General features: G+C 38.5%; 1 protein-coding gene across 4 annotated transcripts; it reads left to right on the top strand.

The window, feature by feature from the left end:
• The first annotated feature begins 1,139 nt into the window (after positions 1 to 1,139).
• On the top strand, positions 1,140 to 23,820 carry nadka (NAD kinase a). Of its 4 annotated transcripts, none has more exons than XM_044212081.1 (12): positions 1,140 to 1,275; positions 2,127 to 2,303; positions 5,813 to 5,896; positions 14,712 to 14,841; positions 15,351 to 15,459; positions 15,580 to 15,665; positions 15,748 to 15,850; positions 15,968 to 16,110; positions 18,095 to 18,194; positions 19,573 to 19,730; positions 20,309 to 20,391; positions 20,846 to 23,820. In XM_044212081.1, the coding sequence occupies exons 1-12, from the start codon at positions 1,193 to 1,195 to the stop codon at positions 20,991 to 20,993; spliced, it is 1,404 nt and encodes a 467-aa protein (XP_044068016.1). In that variant the 5' UTR covers positions 1,140 to 1,192; the 3' UTR covers positions 20,994 to 23,820. The 4 variants fall into 4 exon arrangements, with proteins under 4 accessions (XP_044068016.1, XP_044068018.1, XP_044068017.1 ...); XM_044212083.1 differs by having other exon boundaries at positions 1,233 to 1,385; XM_044212082.1 differs by having other exon boundaries at positions 1,239 to 1,385; positions 2,092 to 2,303.
• The last annotated feature ends 186 nt before the right edge of the window (positions 23,821 to 24,006 follow it).

A 24,006-nucleotide genomic window follows, 5' to 3' on the forward strand; every position in this document is an offset into this window, starting at 1 on the left:
CTTGATATTTAATCATCATACAGTACTCACTAATCACAGATTAATATTTTGTGTCAAAGATTTAAATGCTTTTCTAATTGTAAAGTCAGAGTAGTGTCTGTTCACAGTACAGTTCATCTTAGCGTGCACATTATATGTCAGACTTTGATATGTGAACATAACACATTTATTCTAGCCGTAATACTGCATGATAAATGACTAATTTATTTCTCATATATCATTTACTCACATAGCCTAGCCTATTTTAGAATTTGAGAATAGAATAATTATTTATGAGAAATTCAATTAAATTAATATTACTGAATTGGGTTTTGCACAAAGTGATGGAAAGTCTAACCATGACAGTCCTGTTGGTCACTGGCGCTATCACACTAACTTCTTAACTGTGTGGCCCGGATCAACTGCATGTTTGGAAGACAAGAACCCAAAGTGTGTCAGATTGTCAAAGGATTACCAACCAACCATTTGATTGGATTACCAACCAAACAAAGTTGACAACTGCCCCAGGGCCTCAGGTGGTCTGACTGCTCTGCATGGCCAGAATAACTTGCGTCAGGGCCCCCAAGCAAGTCATTCTGGCCATGCAGAGCAGTCAGACCACATTCAGTCCAATTGCATCACTATTCAGACAAACTGGAAAATGTTCTAATTGCCACTTTGTGATGGCTTGACATGTAGAACTTTTTCAAAATCACACAGAAATTTACAGAAGGGACACAATTTGCTTTTTCTAAATTTTTGAATTAGAAATAAACAATTGAGCAACACGTAGGCATATAAATAAATGAAGCACAAGCACAAGAGAAAAAAAAAACGTTATATATTACATAATGATGTTATTTAAAAAAAATAATAATTATAACGATAATTTCATATCATTATTCTGTCCTACTAAACAATTACATATCAAAAATAAACAGTGCACAAGTGGATTCAGCTGTAAATCCACACAAAGTTTATTTAATGAAAAAAACAGTACTGTTAACATGATGACTGTAAAAATAATCAGTTAATTCATACAGCAGCTATACGTTTATGACTTTTGGTTGAATTAAAATGCTCAAAACGAAAGCCTGTAAAATGCGATATCTTTATTTTAACGCATTTACATACATACAATTACATTCGTGCCGCTGACACAACCTGAAAGTTAGAACTCTTCGGTTTGGTCAGTTTGCTGAAGTCGTCCAACATGACATCGGCGAGGAGAGAGCCTGTGATTGGTCGGTCAGCATCAGGAAGCGATGAGCTGACTGTTGACATCTCTCTAATAAAGTAAGATGGTGTAACATTATTATCTAACGGAATAATGGCGAGGCTCTGATCCTACGGCAGTTTGCTGCGCTCCAATTGTGTGTCGTCCCCTGTAACGTTGTGGATAAAAGGTAGTGTTGGCCACAGAAGTGGGAGATATTACGCTTTTGTCTTGAACATGCCTATCTACTAGCTTAGCTCGCTAACTAGTGTAACACTAACTAGGTTATCTCACTCACTGAACATTCTACCATCTGGATCCGTCAGCGTCCAGAAGCTTATCAGTCATGTCTGTCGATGTCTTCTTGTAGCTAACGTTGATCAATCATTAGATCTTTTGGAAACTGATCATTTACAAAGCTAGCTAGCTTAAGTGACAACAAGGCTGTTAGCTCACTTAGCCGTTACATAATTGTTTAACTGTATGTAGTTAGGTTATAGCTAGCTTTTTATCCAGCTGGCTAGCCAACGGTGACCTGACTTAATGAAACGCGTAACAAGCGTCATGTAACTCAGCTGACATCATAAAGTCCGCAAATGTTCTACTAGAGTACAGTAGAGTAAACTTTATTGCCCCCGAGGGGGGAATGTGTCTTGGGCACAGTGCTACGGTGCGTTGCTTCTCATAGAAAACGTAACAAAAATATGAGAAGCCTTTGAAACGACGCTAAACAATTGCTCACTCTTAACTTTAGCATAACTTTAGAGTTTCTCAGAATGTAACGGTAGCACTTTATTTCAGATTGATATAGACTTACTGGACTGGACTGGATTGGATCAGGGTTGTTACGTCTGTGTAACTGTAGAGATTGTATGCCTGTTTGCTTTTGACTCAAGCCTCGTCAATGATTGATGCGCCCGGGCCCTGTCAGTTTACTTGCAGCCTGGCTGTCTGAGATGGATGGTGGAGAGGAGGTGCGAGTGGAAGCTGCCCCATACTGCTGCTCCAACTGTGATGGAGGGGAGGTCGCCGGCCGCAGCCTGGCTCGACGCAACAGGAAGACCCGCAGCCTGAGCACCTCCTCAGCCAGCAGCTCCTCTGAGTACAGGTTGGTGATGAACATGACGCACATGACGCACATGGAACATGATTTCTTGAGTAATGATGACAAGCCTGTTATTATGTTTGGAGCTATAGGTCACAAGAATAACTACATGCTGCTGCTGCCATCCTTTCCTAGACCATGCATTGAACCAGCATGTGTTCTAGCCAGAGTACAACATAGGAGCTTTAGCCTGGACTGGGGTTGGCTCTCACTCACCTTATAGATATTTACTTATCAGTCGTATGACCCTTGTGTGAACTGATCTTTAAGCAAACATGCCGGGATGTGCTGCATTTACATGTCAGTATTGTTGGTTACGATGTTATCTAGCTTGTCACGTCACACGTCACATAGTGTGTTGCCTAGAGGCTTAAAAGAATGTCTTTACCACTCACTTGACAAAATCTGAGATGTGAGCGGCAATTCAGAGGCCTGAAGTGACGCTACTAAAGGACGCCAACAATTGTTCAGCTGTTGTACCTGAAAGAACATGTCTAGGTGTCCTGTCCTGATGGATACATATTTAATTTACTGGAGCATATCACCACGTCACAATAACGGGACTTAGTTACTGCTGTGTGGTATTTAAGAACAGCTGCTGTTGTTTTAGGTTGCATGTGAAACATTTTTGAAACGGCCTTGTGACATGATCTGTGTTGCGACACCTCAGACATTTGTGAAATGTGCATGTGTGTGTGTGTGTGTGTGTGTACAATCCCTTCAAGAATCACAGGATGCCCGAGGCCTGAAATGTATGTTCACTGTGGATGTTGCAAGGGCTTTGTTTGTATGTTTTAGCAACGGTGATGAGGTTTTTTTTTTACAAGAAGTGAAAAGGTGGGTGCCTATCTTAATATTTCCTTAATGTACAAATCAGGATTGTCCCACTATTGATGAGGAAATGAGAAAATGATTACACTTGTCCAGGATGTTGAAATACAGTCCCACAAATACAGTTTCATTGAGTTTATCCTAATTTGGCAATGACACTTCTCATTTTTGTGACATTTGACAGAAAAGCGTTGTGATGAATTTAGGAAAACAAATGACTGTTTAGAAATTGGAATAGGAAGGCGATGGATTCGCTAGACTTTATGATTATAGGGCTGTGACTCATAAAAAACCAAATGTGAGGGAAGTGGGTTCACTTGGCTGAAAGGTGCTTCGGATCTGAATGTGAGTTTGGTTAAAAGCCTGGAATAAAGTCAGAGGTTAGGACAAGCTGATTACAGTTCAACATTTGGAGTTTAACATTTAACCTGGCTGAATAATCTTTGAGTGTTGGTGATATTGGAGGAATTTCATTTCTTTTTGTCCAAATTAGCCTATCATTAGCTTTTTACAAACATAACATCATATTTGATGGTTTACTGTCATGCAATGAAACATTTCAAAACTGAAGCGGAGTTGTAGTTAATTCATTTTTAGTGTATTTTTGATTTCTGTGTCATGCCAAACATCCCACATGGGATCATAAGACACCTCTGTTTTACAAAACAAACATCTTCCGCTTGTATGTATAAAAATAAATAAATAAAAACCTGATGAAGATCTAGTGTGGGAGTGAAATATTGTTATTCTCTGGATAAATGGTAAAGGCTTTTCTCTCCTCTCAGATATCTTTGATCATCGCCCTGGCTCTGTAATTGCATTTAAGGTTATTTATATTCTGGTGTTTCCATTATTTATCCCGTCCCAGAACAAAATATAATTGGATGACAGTTTTTTTTTTTTTTTTTTTGTCTCCACTAGAGCTAAAACAATGAATCGATCAACAGAAAAATAATCTGCTACTATTTTGATAATCATTTTTCAAGCAAAAATAGTGAGAAAATGCCAAACATTCTTTAGTTCCAGGCTCTCGTATATCATTGTAAACTGAATATCTTTAGGTTTGGCTTTGTTAGACAGTTGGTCAAACAAAACGAGCCATTTTAAGACGTTACCTTGGACCCTTGGAAGTTGCGATGGGCTTTTTTTCCTACTGTTTTGTGAAGTTTTATAGACTAACGATTAATCGAAAAAATTATCATTAGAATTTCTATGGTAGTAATAGTTTTTTGGTCAATCTACTTATTTAAATATCAGTTGTAAAATGCATCTCTTCACCTTCTTTCATGTGTTGCAGTGTCAGAGTTTCCGGGCATGTTTGTCCTTTTTGTTGTACTGTTGCTGAGTTGGTGAATGTGTAAATCTTAAAGCTGCGTTAAAAACATTTTGTCCACTAGTGGGCACAAGAACTCCAAAACAAGCTGACAGCCAAACAGCACACGGAACTATCTTGCGTTATAAAGCTGTTGTAAGTAAAGTGTTAGAAAACAGTTGCCTGCTGTCACACCTGACAGACACGGAGTGTGTTTCTGGCCTCTTGACTAATTCCAAAACAATGAGCTACCGAATTGATGATCATTTTCTGTGTGTTGGTCACTACGAGTAACACCTGTCACGTTACGCATATTAATTTCATTCAGTATTAATATGAAAGTATTTATTAGTGCGGCTTTAAGAGCCAGTAAAGAGCAGATGGTGAATTCACACAACCAGACTGCTAAGAGGATTTGTTTGGCTGAGTGATGTGATGCAGCGCGAAGGCTTCTGTAGTTAGAGGCGGTATTGCTCCATCACAGCTCAGTGTCAGTGACCTTTCACACTCAATACAATCATATTTTTTAGTCTAGAAAGACAGGGTGTGCTAGGATTTCTCCATTGTTCAGAAAGCAGCCTCGACATCTGATGTGTAAATGTTGTAAATGGTTATTAAAACGGTTGGACTTTATTTCATCATTTACTGATATGGAATCTGTACTGCCAGTAGGATAGATAGAAGTGTTTGTTTTTCATTTCACAATGCATTATTACCATTTGCCAAGAATTGTGAAAAGTCTTGGCACAGTATTGGTACCAGAGCCTTTGTTCAGCATCAAAGGTCACACAGAACATTTAGCATGTTATAATGTCATATAATAATTATATAATAGATTAGACAGACTGGTGGTTTGTCATAGCTGGGTGACCACAAAAATGATCCACAGTGTATGAAATAATCTGCTGATGGAAATCCTTAGGCTCAGGCTCTATCTCAATGTCTTAATCACTGTGGCTTCACTTCTCTGTTTTTTTTTCTTTAAAACAGAAAAATGAAAGTGAACATTTATTTGATCAGAAATTTTACAAAAAGATTCTTTTAGAAATGCATCATCAACCAAGGATGTACAGCATCGACTGTTCTCCAGCTCAGCTTACTGTGTAAATCCTGTAAACGATGGAAATGTAACACTTTAAATGCTAGTGAAGAGGTTGTGTGGTTGTCTTACATATCACTTCTGAAACAAAATGAAAATGAAATGAATGAAAATGAAACTTGGACTTCTTGTTTTTCTTATTGTTTAAATATAGCTTGCACTTGAAAGCCGTTGTGTTTTTCTTAAACAAACTGTATAGGCGCTTGTTTGCATACCTGCCTGGCAGCTTTCGTCGCTGAAACCTGAACATTTTGTCTTCCTCTCTTTCAGGAGGCCTCAGTCACTTCATGGACCAAGCCCTGTGACCACGTTCGGGCCAAAGGCATGCATGCTCCAGAATCCACACGCAGTGATGTAAGTCGGACAGAGCAAATGGGTTTTGCGTCATTATGAGTGTTTGTAGCCTTGTTTTGTTTTTACAGTCCTGAGTCAGTGTAAAACTGTGCATAGTATTGTCAGTTTGTGCAACACCAAAAATCCTGAAAGCCACTTGCTGTTGCTTTTAGATCTTGTTGGGCCAGTAATGATGCTGATGCTTGGGGTCAGTTCTAACACTGTTAATGTTAAACCTGTCTTTGGACCAGCATTAGCTGTCAGATGGCACTTATTTATTTGTTTAAGCCTGAACAGCACTTTCCCCATACTACATAATAAAATAGTGGAATTTGCAAACATGTTGAAATTTGGCAAATTGTAAAAACGTTTGAACTGTGGAAATATTTAATACTCTGACACGTTAAAAAGACGAGGCCAGTACAGCCGACTGCCAACACAAGCTGTTAATGGTTTAACCATCTTTGCGTGCACCTTTTTTTTTTTTTTAACAAGACGTTTCCTCCTTGGTGAAAGTCTATGGGATGTAAAGTAATGGAACATTATGGTGGATAAAAACAAGTAACACGTAAGTAACAAGCAAGTTAAACGGGCATCAACTGACCTCACAGGTGGCAGCAATGATAGAACACCATGTGAGAGTACATTAGGCTAAACCCATTCTCCCTGTAACTGGTGAATACAGCATACCTATCTACATGGTATACTTCTCCTAAACAGGTTGTTTATGAGAAGCTTTTAACTTCATGAGCCCAGTCTTTCACTTAAATTTCCCAATATCCTCTTGTGTAACTTCAGAGTTAGTATTGCACACTGTATGTCAATGTCACATATATATTTATTCTTTATATGCTTGTTTCATTGCTTAAGGTGAAATATTGAAGCCAATGATGTGCTTTATGGCTGCACTAATACATCAAACATAGATCATCGTTGTGTTGACATTTTCCATAAATTCAGCATCATAGATTTGGTATCTTTCCAAACCTTGGGGTTCTATGGGTGCTACGTCATTAACAACAAGCACGGGCTGTTGTGAAAACGGAATTGCGAGTGGAAAAACTCCAAAACGGGAGCTGTGTTCATAAAACATACTGCTGACAAAGAAAGTCAACATACAGCCTGTCTGTCCCTGTATGATACAGCGAGAGAAACCGGTGTGTGTGCATTAATGAGACAGAGGTGTAGGTGGGTGTGTCCGTGTGTAGAGAAAAGAGAACTGAAGGGAAAAACAAGGTGAGCAGATTCCATGGGAAACGCTGTATATTTGTTAAGCTCTAAGCTGCTCCCAATAACCAAGCGTATGCTACATGGTTTGAGTTGTGTCTCTACGAGAGACAGTGGAATATGTTGCACACATTGCCTGCCAATAAATAGACAGTTGTCAATTCATGTTACTTTCTCATCTCTTAACTTTAATACTTAATATACAGTGTTGTTAAGAATAGTTAAATAAATAAATGACGCTACACAATAACTATTAGGCCTCAAATAGACCTCATGATCGGTGATCGGTATCGGTATCGGTCGATGCTGCTTCTAGAGATCGGTGATCGGCCCCAAAAATCCTGATCGGAGCACCCTTATTTATAAGTTCATGTACAGCTGCTTGTGCGTGAACTAACAAGCAACATTTAACATTTGAGAACACTGGTTTCTTTTGTTAAATGAAAAAAAACGTGTTTTTTAAAATAAAAATATGTTTATGTGTCTGAAAGTAAGGTATCAAAAATAGTAGGCCTATATTTTTTTTGTATTGATACCAAAACTCAGGTATCATATTGACATCGGTATATCACCCAGCCCTACAAACACGCAAGAAGTGAAGATGTCTGCGGTACAAGGCAGACAGAGCATCATCTGGAACGATACCAAGTATCTGCTGATGTCTGAGTGTTGGAGACTTCAGCCGGTCAGATTACAAAGGATCTGCAGCCAGATAAAAAAAAAAAATACGCTAACTTTATTTGAGTTTATTGTAACTTGTCCAATTATTTATTTGTCCCCTAAAATTGGGCAACTATGTATAAAAAGGCCTACACTGTTCATCTGATGTGGGTGTAAACACCCTCACATTACAGCTGATAGCTGGCACTTTTAACGTCATAGTCATTGTTCAATTTAAATACAATGTTTACTATCGCATACGACAAATCAAAGAAAGAAATCCTCACATTTGAGACACGAGAATAGGAGAATGCTGATACGTTTTTTTTGTCGATCGATTAATCGATTATTTGACTAGTCTTTTCAGCTCTAATATAAAGTGATCCAACGCAATAGCCCTGCAATAAACACTACCTTCCTAAAACTCCTACCACAGTTTTTGTTCAGACTGTGTAATACAGGTATTTGTTCATTTAATAGATTTGTAAGCATCTAGATGCAATGCAATGCACCTAGCAATATAACATATATATATAAAAATAATACAAATCAGTATGCCAACACAAATGAATACAAAATCATATCAGCAACATTCTGACTTATCAGCAGAAGCTGAACACTTCACAAAGTAAGTAGATATTTAAGTATTGCAGAGCTATTGCATTGGATTGTGTTGTAGATAATAGGAGTTCATAGTAATGTGTCCATTGTCGAAACTGTTGCATAGATCTACTTAATGCGTCAGTAAGTCAGTAAGAGTTATGAAAGATTCTTGATGTTTTCCCATCAAAGCCTGGTCAGACTCGTGGCCTTTTGACTCCCTCAGTCACATAAGTGCCTCCCAGCACTGTTTTAGGCAGCAGTAATTTAAGGATTAGCTTCCTCAAAGCTGCTAGACAGGTTAAAAGTTGCAAAACCAAGCTATCTGTACTCCAGAATAAAGGTTAGGCTGTAGTACTTTTCGGAAGACCTAGTTCCACAGAGAAATACTGTGCAAACATACCTGAAAATATGAAGCAACACAATAGGTGATTTGGCCCCAAAGATCAGTAGTAAAGTAGGCACAGTTAAGACAATCCAAACTGAAAAGTGACAACTTCATTCATTCTCTGTGGAAGGCTGTGGATGTGATACTGCTCAAGGTAGATGTGCACAGCCAGCTTGTTTTTTTTTTTTGTATGGTATTACTTTAAGCTTTAATTGTTGGAGAATCTCCCCTCATCATAATGGTTCCTGACGCCCTAAACACACCCTGAAACGAAATACAGCAATGTCCCAAGGAGTTGTTTTAGAGCCAGCCTTGTCAGTACACTGTGTTCTAAATTCTGTCAGACGTACCAGACTGCACACGGATACTACATATGCTGTGGTATACCACTAAATGTACACAGAGCACTGACATAATGTGCCCATGTAGGCCTGTTTGTCATACCGTAAAATGCAGAGTCAAGCTTTTCAACTTATTAAATATCTTCTGTTTAGTTCTTACTTCGTCAGCAACTTCATTATCAAAATGTTCCGATGCAAAAGAAACTCTCGCCATGGTTTCCACACTGGTGCACCTATTGAATTATAAATACAGATTTCTCCCAGTCAAAAGCATATGTAGATGTTGTTTTGACTTCGTAATCTGACCCGGTGAATAGTCTGAAGCTTTCCTGAATGTATACACTGTAATGTGAAAATATCATGGGATACTAGAAGGTCTTTACATTGTAGTTCTTAGGGTTGTTGCGCAGTTTTTCTAGGTCCCATTTGAACTTTGTTTGAATACTGGACCTTATTCACTGTTGATGGCATATTTTGGTACATTAAACTTACACTGTATGTTCCTTTTTCACAGTACATGACCTTATGCAGCTACTCTTAATCCTGAGTTCTCTAGATAAAGACTAATACCATCAATAGGTTATGCAGAAACAAGTTAGCTCTCAGAAATGTTTGCTAAATATACATCAACAGATGTTTAAGTTATCATGGTGACTGTACACATCATGTGCTACATCATTTACCCACGTAGCCCTGTAGATATATTTCACCCTGGACTCTCCCTTCCTGCATGTCACCAGGCCACATTGTCTCTTCTTGAAAATGGGTCACAAAATAAAAAAAGCCACTTTTCTTGTCTACATAATCAGTTTATTTATTCATAAAAGGTGAAGTTTAGACATTATTTCCTTTAATTAACTAGGGGATATCAAGCTTTTAAAAAAATAGGTAGAAATGTAAACCGCAAAGTAATTCATCTTAGTGATACAGTGTGTATTTTCCATGTAGCATCTGTCATTATTTTAGGTAATTGATTCTTTAAATAAAGAAGAATGATTGTGGAAACTTAGATAGCATTTTGGGTTATGACACCTGTCATTACAGTGGATATACTAGTTTTAGGAACAGTCATATCATCGTTGTGTTTCAGTAGATCACACCTGTCCAATAAGAAAAGCCCTTCCCTGAAATGGGTGTGTTCAGCACAGCAAAGTGGGTGGGGGCTGAGATGAAGTCAACCTTAAGATGAGTTAGAGCTTTAGTTCAGCAGCAGAATGCACCAGGAAGGTTTAGTGTTAAGTCCTCAGTGGGACAAATATAGCCACAGTGAATCCAGCTCGAGGGGTTGTTAGCTGATCCTGGAACCCGAACCACAGCGCATGGAGAGACTCTGAGGCTCACTCAGCCTCTCAGAGAGCCGGTGGCTGACTCACAGCTTGCCTGCAAGAAGTGAACTGAGTTGCTCCAGCTACTCTACAATGTGGCGCATTCGAGGAAGTAGTTAGAGGTTGTAATGACTTGTTTTGTCTGTGCGGGCCACCGGGACAGAGCCCCGTTCTCCAGCTGAGTCAACCTGAAGCAGCATCCTCGTTACATGTGTACAGCAATGAAGTTCAACCAGTGCACACTGCAGGACATTCCTGGAAACCACAACGAGAACAAAGTGTGGAAATGGTGAGCGGAGCTTCTAGCATCTTTCCTGTCTCTTTCTCAACAGAGAAAACATGTTTGATAGCTGATTATTTACTGGCACCACCAGGCAGCATGTGGATTACTGCCAACCAGATGTTCAGAGAGCTTCACTGCAGTAAGCTAATAGTAATATTAAACTGATGTCATGTCAGAGGCATGCTTCAAAAGTGGAGTTTTTTGGGGGGTTTTTTAAATGAAAAAAGGAAAAATGTATATTTGTCTTGAGGGTTTGGGTGATACGCATTTTGGAGGCTGATGTGATATCAAGGTTTAGTTGTGATACCAAGTTTTAGTCGTGCCATGTCAAGTGGTAGTTGTAACACTTTCAAAGTGTCTGTGTGTTATCACAGGCTGGCTGTTGTAATAGCATGGCCCTGTGGTTTGGACAGAGCGGGGTTGTTGAATGAAAGGGGAAGGTCAGGGTGTGGATGCTTTGAGGTGGTCAGAGGAGAAACTGTTCATGAATAGATCACAGCTCGTCGCCGCTTCAAATGCTAATGAAGTTTTGCTTTGCGTCCTGGACTTGTATTTGAAACCAGGCCTGCACAACTTCAGTTTTCTCTTTGTACTTGTCCATGGTTGGTTTAATCAGGTCCACGTAGTTTAGGAAATGTTTTTTACTATATTTAGATTTTTGCCTCCAACTGTGGTACCTTTTTAAACATTTAGATGCCACAGGCGATTGATACAACAACCTGTACAGTAGAATGCAATCTGATACTAGTAATTACTGTAAATAATCGGTGGCAATTTTAAGGCTTTAGTTTCGTGTTTTTTGTATTTAACCGCATTATATTGTTTTGGTGTTTTTGAGTGGACAAAGGAACAGGATATGTAATATATAATAATGCTGCTTTCTTATGTTATTTGTTGGGACTAAAGAGTTTTGTATGTGTGTGTGTGGTGTGTATTTGAATCACTGGTCACCTGTTCAGTATCATTGGTGGTTTGCAGGTTTTTATACCAAACAGCAGCAGCTGATTTCAGTGGATGTAATGTGTCATTCCATGTCAAATCAGATAGAGGTTTTTGTTTACATTTTACATTTTGTTCAAACTGTATGTATGTGCTATTTGAGACCCAAAAATAAGTCCTGTAAAATATTTTGGCTGAATTTTGGAGAGAAAAAAATTGCCACTGGGAATGTTGTCATTTTCACCCCCTAAAAAATCGGGCTCTACAGTATATGTGAACATTTTGTGTGTAAAATTACAAGTTCCTTCCATGTTGTCTTCATGTTTAAATGTTAAAAGTTATTGTGCCCTGTCGACGACTAGCATATACAAAAGGTTTGAACAAAATCTCATTTGACACGGAATGACCGTAATATGATGTCCTGGCAGAGTCCTCAGGTGGGGAGAAAACCTGCAGAGTCTTATGTCAGTATATCACATGTCATATCAGAAGAAGTGGGGGAAAAGCAGGATGGCTTCCTGTTGCTGCAACTTCCAAGTAATCAAGAATGTGTCTGATAATTTTACTATTTATTTTGGACTTAAACAGTAGTAGATAGTAGACCACAGGTGAGGCTGGCGTAGACATGCTGCTACAATCTGTTAGGCTGAGTAGAGCCATCGGAGCCCACAAAAAAATCTTGTACAGTAAATCACTATTACAAGACTAATGGAAGAGTATCAGCTCGTATTCACAGAAAAACTGAAATGACGTGAACGCAGCATTGACATAGCACATTGCAAGGGGTCGTGCATGACCAGAGGGAACAAGTGTGAAGTGGAATTAAAGTTGAATGAATCTGATTCATGTGGGAACAGTAAACAAAAGTTCTTTCATGCTAGCAAGTCTCTCGAGATCAAAGTTGGCAAAATGTATTCAGACAGCAAAACAACATGTTAAGTACAAGATGGACATATTTTTGAGAGAGACGAAAATAAAACTAATGGCCATCAAGCACATATGTTGAATATGTAGCCTGTCTTTCCTTCAGTTCCTCCAGCGTTTTGTATGTAAACACTCTGGCAGTTTGGGCAAAGTTTAACCAGCATTTTTCAACAGTTAACTTCCGTTAAGGTGAAAGGGAACATCCACTTGTAATTTAAATAAAATTACATTTACCCTGCTTTTTTTGTTCCTGATTTCTTTAATATTAATAATCATTTATTTATATATATATGCCGTAGGACATTGTTCCCCACCCCTGTAATAATGAATGCATGCATTCACGTGCGTGAGCCATTGTAATATGTGTGGTGCAACATCACTCACTGTGTTGGAGAAATAATCATTTAGCTTAAAATATCAAACACTAAATATTCATTATTACACAACTATATTTACATTTCCATATCTGCATGTATCCCATTTGTTCCCATTTATTGTTATTAATATTAAGTTTGGGATCTGTAGCCAGTTCTGGGCCTGTAGCCACATGTATCTCTGAATGCATATATCTTTGAATCTTGGATGAAGTCTGCAATGTTATTCTGCTGTCAAGATAATGGTATATGTTCTCTTCTTACACAATGATTGCTTGCCTAGCAAGTAAAAGGAGCTAAAACCTAGCAGAACGGGAGGCTCCTCATGTCTTAGACAGAGGGGGTCTCTAAGACAGATACCGGTCCTGCGTGTTTGTTCTGCACAAGACAACTGGATGTACTGAATATAACCCCCCCCTACTTTCCAGCGTTTGGGCTTGAACTGTTCACACAACTTCCTTGACACATTGACTTATTCGTTTATGTTTTCTGATATAATTAAACTGAGTCAAATTGTTAGTTCCTTTGAGCGGATGCGAATAAGTAATCATCTCCTCATTCCCTCATTTAGTCTTAGTGACCCACTGATTGATACAGCAGGTTTTAACTGGGCATGAAACTGCCATTCTCCATGTGATGTCTGTAAATGCCATCGTATGATACAGATGCTAATTTGCAAGCCATTTAAAGCAGATCTAATGGTTGTAGTACAGTGTTGAGAGTATTGGGTATGGTATAGTGTATGTGGGCAGCCTGTGTCGGTGTAACCCTGCCTGCAAGAATTAATAATTTGATCATATGACTCCAGTTGTGTGGTTTACCTTTGAATATATTTCACATATTGTGAACGTTTTCAATTGCCTGATTTTGTTCCTGTATTTTGATGAGAAATTCATAAAAAGTTATTAGAGGGACTAATGACGTGTAGATGTGGTACATTAGGGGTTTTTATAACATAATTGCCACTGTCAACAAAGTATTTTAAAGTCCACTACTTAAGTTTGTGATGGTTTTTCGTTTTCTTAGATTTCTTACTCAAATTAGTGAGGGCAGTTTAATCTAATGACTTATTTCGTCAAATCTAGGCTAATCATTCATCACCATGGATCTATTGTGACATGCATGCAGTAATTCTACCTGTTAATGAGCTAATGCTGACATTTAGCCAGTACAAAAATGTATGAAATATTAGCTAATAATGTCCTCATGCATGCTCAGTTCTAATCAAGCATTTAGAAAATGGTTGTTTCAAAGCTGTAATCATGTCTCAAAAATATATTCTTGTATAAGAACTAGACTCAGCCTGTTGTACAATCAGTAACTGCCTAATATGTATGACAGAGCTGTAACTAATGAGAGCCATCAACAGACTTTGGTATTGTTAAATAATCCTAGACTTGGACCTCTTGGCTATTTCCAGTTTAAACTTGTTCCCATTTTCCAAATCATTTGAATTGGTTTGAGCCCCGGGGTGTTCAGAGTTTCATGCCTCCTTAGTTATTTTTAGGTTGTGTTTTTCCTCTGAGAACATCCTCACAACGTGTGGCTCTTCTCCTGCCATCCCAGAATGCACAATGATTTTAATTGGATGAGTACTAAGCAGTCCGGGTTATGATGAGTAGTTGGATGCTTCAGATAGTTAAGATAGATCTTACATCAGCCTGGATCTGAGGCTCGAGGCTCAGGTCTATGCTGACGTAAGGGAGAATCCTTATCCAGAGACCGTTGAGTCCGTTTTGCCCTCCTGTGGTGAAAGTTGTGTTTTGTGTGTTCAGGCACATTCAGGACCCTGCCAGCCAGAGACTGACATGGAACAAGCCACCAAAAAGTGTCCTTGTCATCAAGAAGATACGAGATGCCAGTCTGCTCGAGCCTTTCAAAGAGCTCTGCATATTCCTCACCGAGGTATGACCACATATTCACTGACTCCACTCAGTGTTGACCACAGACCGTGTTGCGACAGCCTTTTAACAATGAACATAATTGCCATACAAACATACGTGTTTGCGGGTGGAAGCTGGTGAGGGATCAGTGTGAAACCACTGTGTGCTGCCCTCTTCCATTCAAAGTCCTCGCTGTCAAATAAAAGAAAACCGTAAGAAACGTGTTGATTTTGATGAACTCGTGACCTTTCCAATGGTGTCATAATCAGGCAAAAATTTTTAGTTTTCAAATGACACTTACTCATAATAAAACAGTATTTTCTTTGTCTATTCATGCTCCGAAGATTTGATTAGGGTGGCTCCATGAGGGCACACTTTGGCTACTCTTATGTAATTATTCTTAATTATTAAATCTACCCAGGACAGTGTCATCTGTGAAAATAATGTCCCTCTTGTTAGCATATATATAGATTTCTTTGAATATTGTGCAGTGGCTGTTGCTAATCTTGTGTTTTTGTGTGTGTGTTGTAGGTGAAAAACATGATTGTTTATGTGGAAAACAAAATTCTGGAGGACCCAGCCATTTCAGGCGATGAAAACTTTGGGGCCATTACTAAGAAATTCTGCACTTTCAGAGAAGGTGAAGAAACCAGACAGCCATCTTTGCTATGATTGTGTTGACACTATATATATATATATATATATATATATATATCTTGGATAAGATTTTTAAAAGGTTTATTGTCTTTATATTTCTCAGATCTTGATGACATCTCCAATCGCGTAGACTTCATCATCTGTCTTGGTGGAGATGGAACTTTGCTGTATGCGTCTTCCCTCTTCCAGGTATTCAGCCAGGTGTTCCTACTGTCACTTTAAAAACAGACTTCGGATATGACATTATGACAATCCTTCTACTTATTTGTAGGAGAGCGTTCCACCGGTTATGGCCTTCCACCTGGGCTCCCTGGGCTTCTTGACGCCTTTCAAATTTGACACCTACCAGTCTCAGGTCACCCAAATTATTGAAGGTACTGAATGTTCTCTAACCTGTCTGCCAGCCTTGGTCCTTGGTGCAAAGCATATGTTGTGCTCCAGTTTTCATTTACAAAAGGAACTTCATATATTTGTATATGCATTGTATATAGGTAATGCTGCCATCATCCTGCGAAGTCGCTTGAAAGTCCGGGTGCTTAAAGAGAACTCGGAGAAGAAGGCCAGAGTGGACGAAAAGGGCATCATCTTGACTAATGGGGACATTGAAAGTAGCCGAAAAGCCATGCAGTATCAGGTACCGTCTGCACCTTAAACTAGGACTTTGGTATCTCTTGGTAGTGAGAAAAACATTTGAGCTTTTGCCACCATTCATATTCAAACTCTCCTTGCTAAGATGTAAATAGTTGGACTTGATGTCTCTTTGCTTGACATTGAATGTGAACGGTTGTTCTGTTCATCACCTGGTAGATGATTGGCTCTGTTTCTCCAAAACTATAGCAAACACACGCAAAAAGTTGTAAACATAAACACAAATAAACTGCTAACAGCCAATTGGGAGCCTATTAAGGAAACAATGTTTTTTTTATCAATGAGCTGCAGGACGCAGTTCCACAACAGGCTCAGTCCACACTGTAAATAGGTCAAAACAGCTCAACCATGTGGTGTCATCATAATGAGTCAGCTGTCTTCACCGTGGTGCTTGTGGGCTTTGAACCTGTTGTTAAAGAACAACACTGAGAGCAAACACTGTCATCAGCTCCAAAACAAGAAATGTAGCTCTGACTGCAGGTATGACATTAGTTTTTGACAAGTATTTTTACAGGCACAAATCCCATGATGGGGGCCTATATTACGAAGCAAGTTCAACAAACCCCGGATCTCTTTTTGTTATCTGGCTTCACTAACCCTAATAAACCGCAATCAGGCTAAGCGGTCACACAACGCTGGTTATCAACTCAGTAAGTCAACCCAAGTCAGCCCAGCCACGAGCACGTTCACATAAAAGGGGCGGTGTTTGCAGCATATGACCAATCGCAAACATGGAAAAGTCTACTGGTAGCAGAGCGGTATATTTTAAAAATGAAGAGCAAACCATAATATATTAGACAAATACGAAGAAGTTAAAACACATTATCCCGAAATGCAAGAAGGACGGCTGGCAAATAAAATGCAGACTGTGTGAATGCGTAAATTGATTAATAGGCTTATAATATCACTGCCCCATCATTAGGGCTCGAGAGCTGACTATAATTACATTTATAATAATGATAATAATAATAATAATAATAATAAAATGTATTTGTATAGCACTTATCAAAACCAGCCTTACAAAGTGCTTTACGCATAAGACACAACAATAAAATGCACAGTAATGTAGGAATAAACAGGCAGGCATAGGGATTAAAAGAGGAATAAAAGTTAAACACAATGAATGATTATAAACCATAAATAAAACACCGGATAAAATGTAAAGACATTGGGTGAATTAAAACTTAAAATAGAGCAGTGCCAGACTTAAGTGCAGAGTCAAGAATAAAGTATAATGGTACTCAATACTTAAGGATTAAAATAAACCTAAAAATTGCGAGACAAAAATATGGGAAGCTAGAAAGATTTATGTATTCCATTAAATTAATATGTTGCTTAGATGTATTCTTATGGCGTGTGTATGACAATTTTAGCCTTATTCTTTGAGCTGCAACCCAGCAGTGTGAAACGGACTTGGGAGCAAATAAAAGATATATATAAAAACATAATTCAAAGCGGTAAGTAGGCTTACTTTCATATCTTATAAGTACAACAAGTACAAGGCTTTAGTGCTTCAATCAGTGTCTGTTGTAGGATGATATCGGTAAAGCACGAGGGTTTTGTTGTTTCTGAACACTCTTGCCCTCCTAAGAGACCCTGTAACGATCTGCACCAAGCTTTTATTTTTTAATTCTTTTTTACTCAGCGCACCAAGCTCCACGGGATCTTCTATGAATGGTGATGCCATTTTCCAAGAGAACTGATTGGTCAGTAGCCCATATAGGCGGTACTTTTATACGCGTTGATCTGTTATCTATATCTGCCATATACCCGGGTAAGAAGTGAACCGCCGTATTAGGACTGAAAATGCAGGGTTAAACCTGAACTTACCTCGCTAACCCCAACTCCTGCTTCGTAGTGTAGGCCGCAGGTGTTAGCGATATCATGAGAAACAGCGTAGATGGCGTTTATGGAAAACTGGAAATCGCTAAAGTTAACTCGTGAATGTGTATTCCCTCTGTGTGTTTCAGGTACTGAACGAGGTGGTGGTGGACAGAGGACCCTCATCCTATCTCTCCAATGTCGACCTCTTTCTGGATGGACACCTCATTACCACAGTGCAGGGAGATGGTGAGTGGGCAGATAACCTGTCTTGATGTTCAGCGGTCTGGGAAAATGTAAATACTTACACGGGATCGGTCTAGTTTGCACTGTACCAACACCATTCAACAAGTCTAGAGTCAGAGTGCTGACACACAAATCAGATCAGTGTTGAATGTTGATTAGGCAGCCAAGCATGCACTTTCACTTCCAGGACTGAGTTGTTTTTAATACACTCTGAGTGAAATCTGTCTGACAGCCCAAACAAGACGGTCTGTGGATAGGGCAACGTTTAGTCTCTGCACCTCTGGCTGGCCTTCATCTACCAGCAAGCAGCGCACTTTGTACAGAAGTTTCTGGACATTACCGTTGTGTTAGAGAGGATATTCATTCAAAATACAATATATATCCAGAAAAAGTGTAGCTTGATATTACAGCAAAACTATTTAAAGGATAAAAGAGTCCAATCTATAAGAATGGTTACTAACAACTTTTGAATAAGAGTCATACATATCTTGTCCTTGAGTGTCTTTGGCCGTCACAGAGAAACTGCAGGTTGCGTGAGGTTCATGCAGCTTAACAATTACACAAAACATTGCAAATACAATCAAAACTGCATGTAACACATTAACTCACATGGTGTGTTAATTGTCTGACCTACTTGCAAGTAAATATTCCCAAAGGATTGAATGGCCCTGCACACCCTGTCACACAAGTCCATGTTCTGATAAAAATGGTAAAGGTGTAACACCAGGGATTTAGTGTTACATTAGTGCTATTTTAAAAATGTGTATGATAGTATTTAATAGTAGTATAATTTCTAGTAAAAGTCCTGTAGTAGCATTGTTATTTAAGAGCAAAATCTATGCACCACCCTTTAAGTCAGTTGTACACTGTACACTTTTGATATTTTGCAACTAAAGTGTCCACTGTTCAATTCTTGTTGGAATGTTAATAAAAAAATTGTCTAAATTAGTGTCAATTATCAAGCAAAATGACAGTGTGAGGATTTCTCTGTTTTATATACTTTTCTCACTTTTTCTGACATTTGATAGGCAAAACAATTAATCTGTTAATCCAAATGATAATGAAAATAATTGTTAGTTGCAGCCCAAGTCTAAATAGTCCCCAATTTTGTCTTAAACCACTACAGAGTGTTAGTGTGAAATTAAAATACAGGCGAACAAGGTTTTTTCCCCAGTATAATTTGTTGTGCCACATTTAAGTTTTTAAGTAAGTTGACATTTGTGGAGATGATGCTTTTATTGTGAAGTATGACTTAGACTAACTTTCTCCTAAAGCCATTTCAGGAATTACTGTGTCACCTATTGAGGTACACAGTATTTGTGACTTAGGCGTGATATTGTGCCTTAATTCACTGTGTGCATGTGTCTCCATGTCCCCTCAGGTGTGATAGTATCTACACCTACAGGAAGTACAGCGTATGCAGTGGCAGCAGGAGCGTCCATGATCCATCCCAACGTCCCAGCCATCATGATCACCCCCATCTGCCCGCACTCGCTCTCCTTCAGACCCATTGTGGTGCCTGCCGGGGTGGAGCTCAAGGTATTAACACTGACTGACTGAGTCTTTCAAGGAAGTGGTTTGGTTTGCACTGACATCAGAAGTCAAGGCATTAGCTAAATCTGGTGCATGTGATTTCAAAAACATGTTTTCTTGTTTCTCTTAAGCACGATGTCAGAATTGCCTTCTCAATTAATTTATCACATACATGCGCCACTACAACAACTGCACCTCTTAACTAGCAATTAAGTTACATTTTGATAAATGTCCTACACATAGGATATGAATTAATTGGAGTGTGACTATATTTTGAATCAATAATTGTGTATGTTTTTCCAAAGAGTTTTACAGACTGAAACCCCAAATGATTAAAAAAAAAAAGGCCATTTTATTTTAGAGGGAAATGAAACTGACTGGTGGATATTGAATTTCAGTAAAAGTTAGTGATTTAATGAGTAAATCTCATTTCAATTGAGCTTTGAGGGCAAAAAACATGTTTACTCTCAACTGTAAAAACAAAAAAACCCCTGTGTTGTAGAATGACAAATAAATGTACCTTGAACCTTGGGACCCCTGTTCTTTGTGTGACTTTTCTGCATTGTTTGCTTGTCGTTTTTCAGATAATGCTGTCACGTGACGCCAGAAACACAGCCTGGGTGTCATTTGATGGAAGAAAGAGACAAGAGATCTGCCACGGAGACAGGTTAGTCCACATACTGAGCTGGTCAACACACCTCAGCACATAAACTGTGAACACAAGGGCAATAAGAGCTGAGTAAATAAAGCAAAATAACTTTAACTCCCCCAGCAGCTGCCTCAACACTTACAGGCTTTGTTACATAACCTTATCACAGTCCTTAATGGGCTTGTGGCCAGGAGCGTCTCATGTGCCAGATCCAGCTTCTTCCTCAATGTAACTCATCTAGAGATAATCACCTTCCTGGTTCCTGAAATGAGCTGTCATTTAGTTATTGAAGCATACTTACTAAATATCCAGTGTTGCTTCAAAAGGAAGTCATATTACTGCATCTGATGTCAACACCTCCTCTTTTGTTTTTGGGATTGCAAATACCTGGACTTGCCTTTCTTCATTCAGCCTTTCAGCCTTTGTGACACAAAACCTTGTGATTTTTTACTTTTTCCCATCCCTATTCCAGTATTACCATCACCACTTCCTGCTTCCCTGTTCCCTCCATCTGTTTCCGGGACCCGGTCAATGACTGGTTCGAGAGCCTGGCACAGTGTTTACACTGGAACGTGAGGAAGAAGCAGAACTACCTCAGCTCAGAGGACGAGGAGTTCTGAGGCCCTTTTCCACGATCTTAAAGGTCTTCTCGAAGGTCTCCAGGACTCCTAAGTCTTTGTTTTAGCTTGACCGTGCTCTGTGCCGTTTTTTGTTTTTTTATGGATGGAAGGACTCACCAAACTCCATTAAAAAAAAAAAATAAAAAAAAATAAAAAAGAGAAAAAAAAGTCTGTTAAAATAATGTTGCCTTTCATATGTATTAAAATTATTCCATAGAATACTGTGGTACATTAACAAGTAATGGGCCAAACAGCCCCTCTGCTGATGTTTTATTCTGGTGGAATAAATGTGTGAGAATAAAAGGCAAACTATGAAACCCCAAAGTGTTCAATTACATAACACTCTACTTTTATTTAGCTCAACAAGGATACTACCTACCAGCTAGTTGGCTGGGTTGGCTTGTAAGCTTTGATTATTACTCACCATTAGAATGAAAAGCCAGCGTGAAACGGCAGCAGCTAGCTGATTAATTCAGAGTTATCTTGGCAGGAAGAGAGTGTATTTATCTGTAATCTTTAGTTGTTTTAGACAACAAGAGCTAGTTAGCTAGCTGTTAGCTAATAGCAGTTGTTGAGTCTGCTGAGACGCTGGAGACATGTGATTGGCTGATAGGTGAGGAGGCAGAGACTGGTGACAACTACACTTCTGAAAAGTGACATTTTGAAATAAAGTGTAATTAAGAAAAATGCTAATATGACATAAAAAAGACTTTTGAAAAGGGAATTTTGAAATAAGTATGTCTATAATAAAACAAAAAATGACAAACAAAACTTGGTTACTATGAAAATAAAAAATAATGAAATAGCATTTCATATAATTTAGTTGAGTTTCAATATTTTGTAAAATTATTTCACAATTTGTTGGACACTTTGGGGCTCCAAGAAATCTGATCGTTGAGCCTAATCAAACTCACTCATGCTACTCAGAGAACAGGGAACACACCCATAGTAACCTATCTAAGTTTGTAAGTTAGAAGTATGCAGCATTAATGAGGACTCTGTAAAATTCCCCAGAATATATTATGTCATGTTCTAATGTGTAAGTATGTTAAAATGGTGGATTTTTTAATGGAGTTTGGCCCCACTATTGGTCGGGGATTATCCCTGTGTTTTCTTTCTGTATGCTGTGAAAACTGGCCTTTTGAAGTCAAAATGCAGTTTGTAGAGAAAGTTTTTTGACTAGTAATCAAAAGGAAATGCACGGCTTAGGGTGACCTTGTACTAAAACACACAAGGTCAGTTGTGGATGGCAGTTATTGCAATACTCTTGATGGGTGTTATCAGGTCTGTTCTAGCACTTTTTAAATCCTTAAGACAGATGGCAGGGACACATATTCTACTTTATAAACAACAAACGCTAGTTCTCTCAGTAGAGGTAGGTTGCACAGGTTGCACTTCTCTGGAAAAAAAAAAATCTGTTAAATCAAACTTTCCAGATTTCTGTTAATCTAATCAGAAAAAACTGATGTAATGCCATCAATGAATGACAAATGTTGTTTTACACAGGTGCACCCTGGGGAATGGCAGATTTACAGTACATCTACTTGACAATAGTGGCCCAACTGTACATACTGTGCCTTAAACACTGGTATCAATGTATAGAAATATTATTTTTCAAGGTTTACATCACAGAATTTTTTAAATCACAAACTTGCACAGATTTGTAATTTGTGCATTTTCATTACCACATGTTGACAGTTGTCTTTGCTGCCTGCAGCACATGACACTTGATTGATTGATTCATGTAATTATGTAGTATGTTCCATAGTGTCACTGTTCTGCAGTCATGTAGTTAATGCGTTGGATGACATATCAAGAATGTGAGCAGGTGGAATTCATTCCAGGCAAAGAGACAACAGTTCAGATGTCTTCAGTGTCTTTTTAACGGTTGTTTTTTAAAATCTCCTCCAAGCCATAGCTGAACTCTGTGTAGGTTTTGTAGACCAATATCTGTGGGCTGTGGGTGATTTAATGGTCTGTGTGAGTATGTTGAAGAATTTAATTATTTCAGATTTTGGTGCATCCCTTCTTATCAGTTTGCTTCAAGTCTGTCACTGCACAGTCTTGGCTGAATACTTTAAGGTGGCCTACCTTAATGTCTAGATGTTAATATTTACATTGTGAATTGGCTCAACAAATTGTGTCTTGGTGAAGAACAGTGGTGACACCTGTTGTAACTCAAGTGGTCCAACTGAGCTCTAAAAGGCAATCATTCCTTTAACTCTGAGTGTGTAAATATTTATGTGATGCCTGAATAGGATGTATTTTGTAAAGTATATATGTTTATTAACCGGTTTACAATGTATCATTGCTGAAAATAAATCTATTTGGTACTTTTTTACATTAATAAGTTCTTCAGTTGTTAATTCTTTTTGTTGATGAAGAAAAAAGTCTGTTTTAGCAGTTCTGATTCTCAAATTTTTTCAACAGTTTTGATGAGAAGTACTTGTAGTACCGTGGAAGTACAGTTAAGTACTTGCACATTCAAATAGAGCCAAAGCTTATTCAAAATGCATTCCCAGAAAACTTGAATAGTCTAATTTTCAGGTGAAATTCTTTCATCCATGTGTCGAAACAGATACTGGCAACCGATATAAGTTTGTTTCAGATGTTGGTCTGAACTGTTTAGTCCCAGTAAACCCCAGTTCTACAAAAAGCCCAGGCTTTGACTTGAACTGTCAACTCTTGTCTTAAAAGTGCTTTTCACTTTTGTAACTGTGAGAGCCTCTAACTCTGACTTTTGTATCGGTAAGTTTGTTAATGTTTCTAATATGAATCCTGTTATTTTGTTTTCCAGAGCACTTTAATAAACAGAGAGAAAATTTAACCAGGAAACGTGTATCCTCTTGTTTGATCGACGTGCTTCACTCCTGAAACCAGTCATGCAATTTGTTAGCGTTATCCACTACGTTGAGGAAAAGTTAAAAAATATAAAATAGAAGTTATTAGGATGTAACTCCAGTTCTATGGGTATGTGCACAGGGAAGCCTGTCATAGAACTTGAGTTACATCC

The sequence above is a fragment of the Siniperca chuatsi genome, linkage group LG10, assembly GCF_020085105.1.
Source record: "Siniperca chuatsi isolate FFG_IHB_CAS linkage group LG10, ASM2008510v1, whole genome shotgun sequence".
In the NCBI taxonomy this organism is placed as follows: domain Eukaryota; kingdom Metazoa; phylum Chordata; class Actinopteri; order Centrarchiformes; family Sinipercidae; genus Siniperca; species Siniperca chuatsi.

Excerpts from the sequence above, each read along its gene's own strand:
- nadka (XM_044212081.1), top strand. The coding sequence starts at position 1,193 with ATGACATCGGCGAGGAGAGAGCCTGTGATTGGTCGGTCAGCATCAGGA. Across the intron at positions 14,842-15,350 it reads TCTGCATATTCCTCACCGAG|GTGAAAAACATGATTGTTTA; the intron begins GTATGACCACAT and ends TGTGTGTTGTAG. Across the intron at positions 15,666-15,747 it reads ATGCGTCTTCCCTCTTCCAG|GAGAGCGTTCCACCGGTTAT; the intron begins GTATTCAGCCAG and ends ACTTATTTGTAG.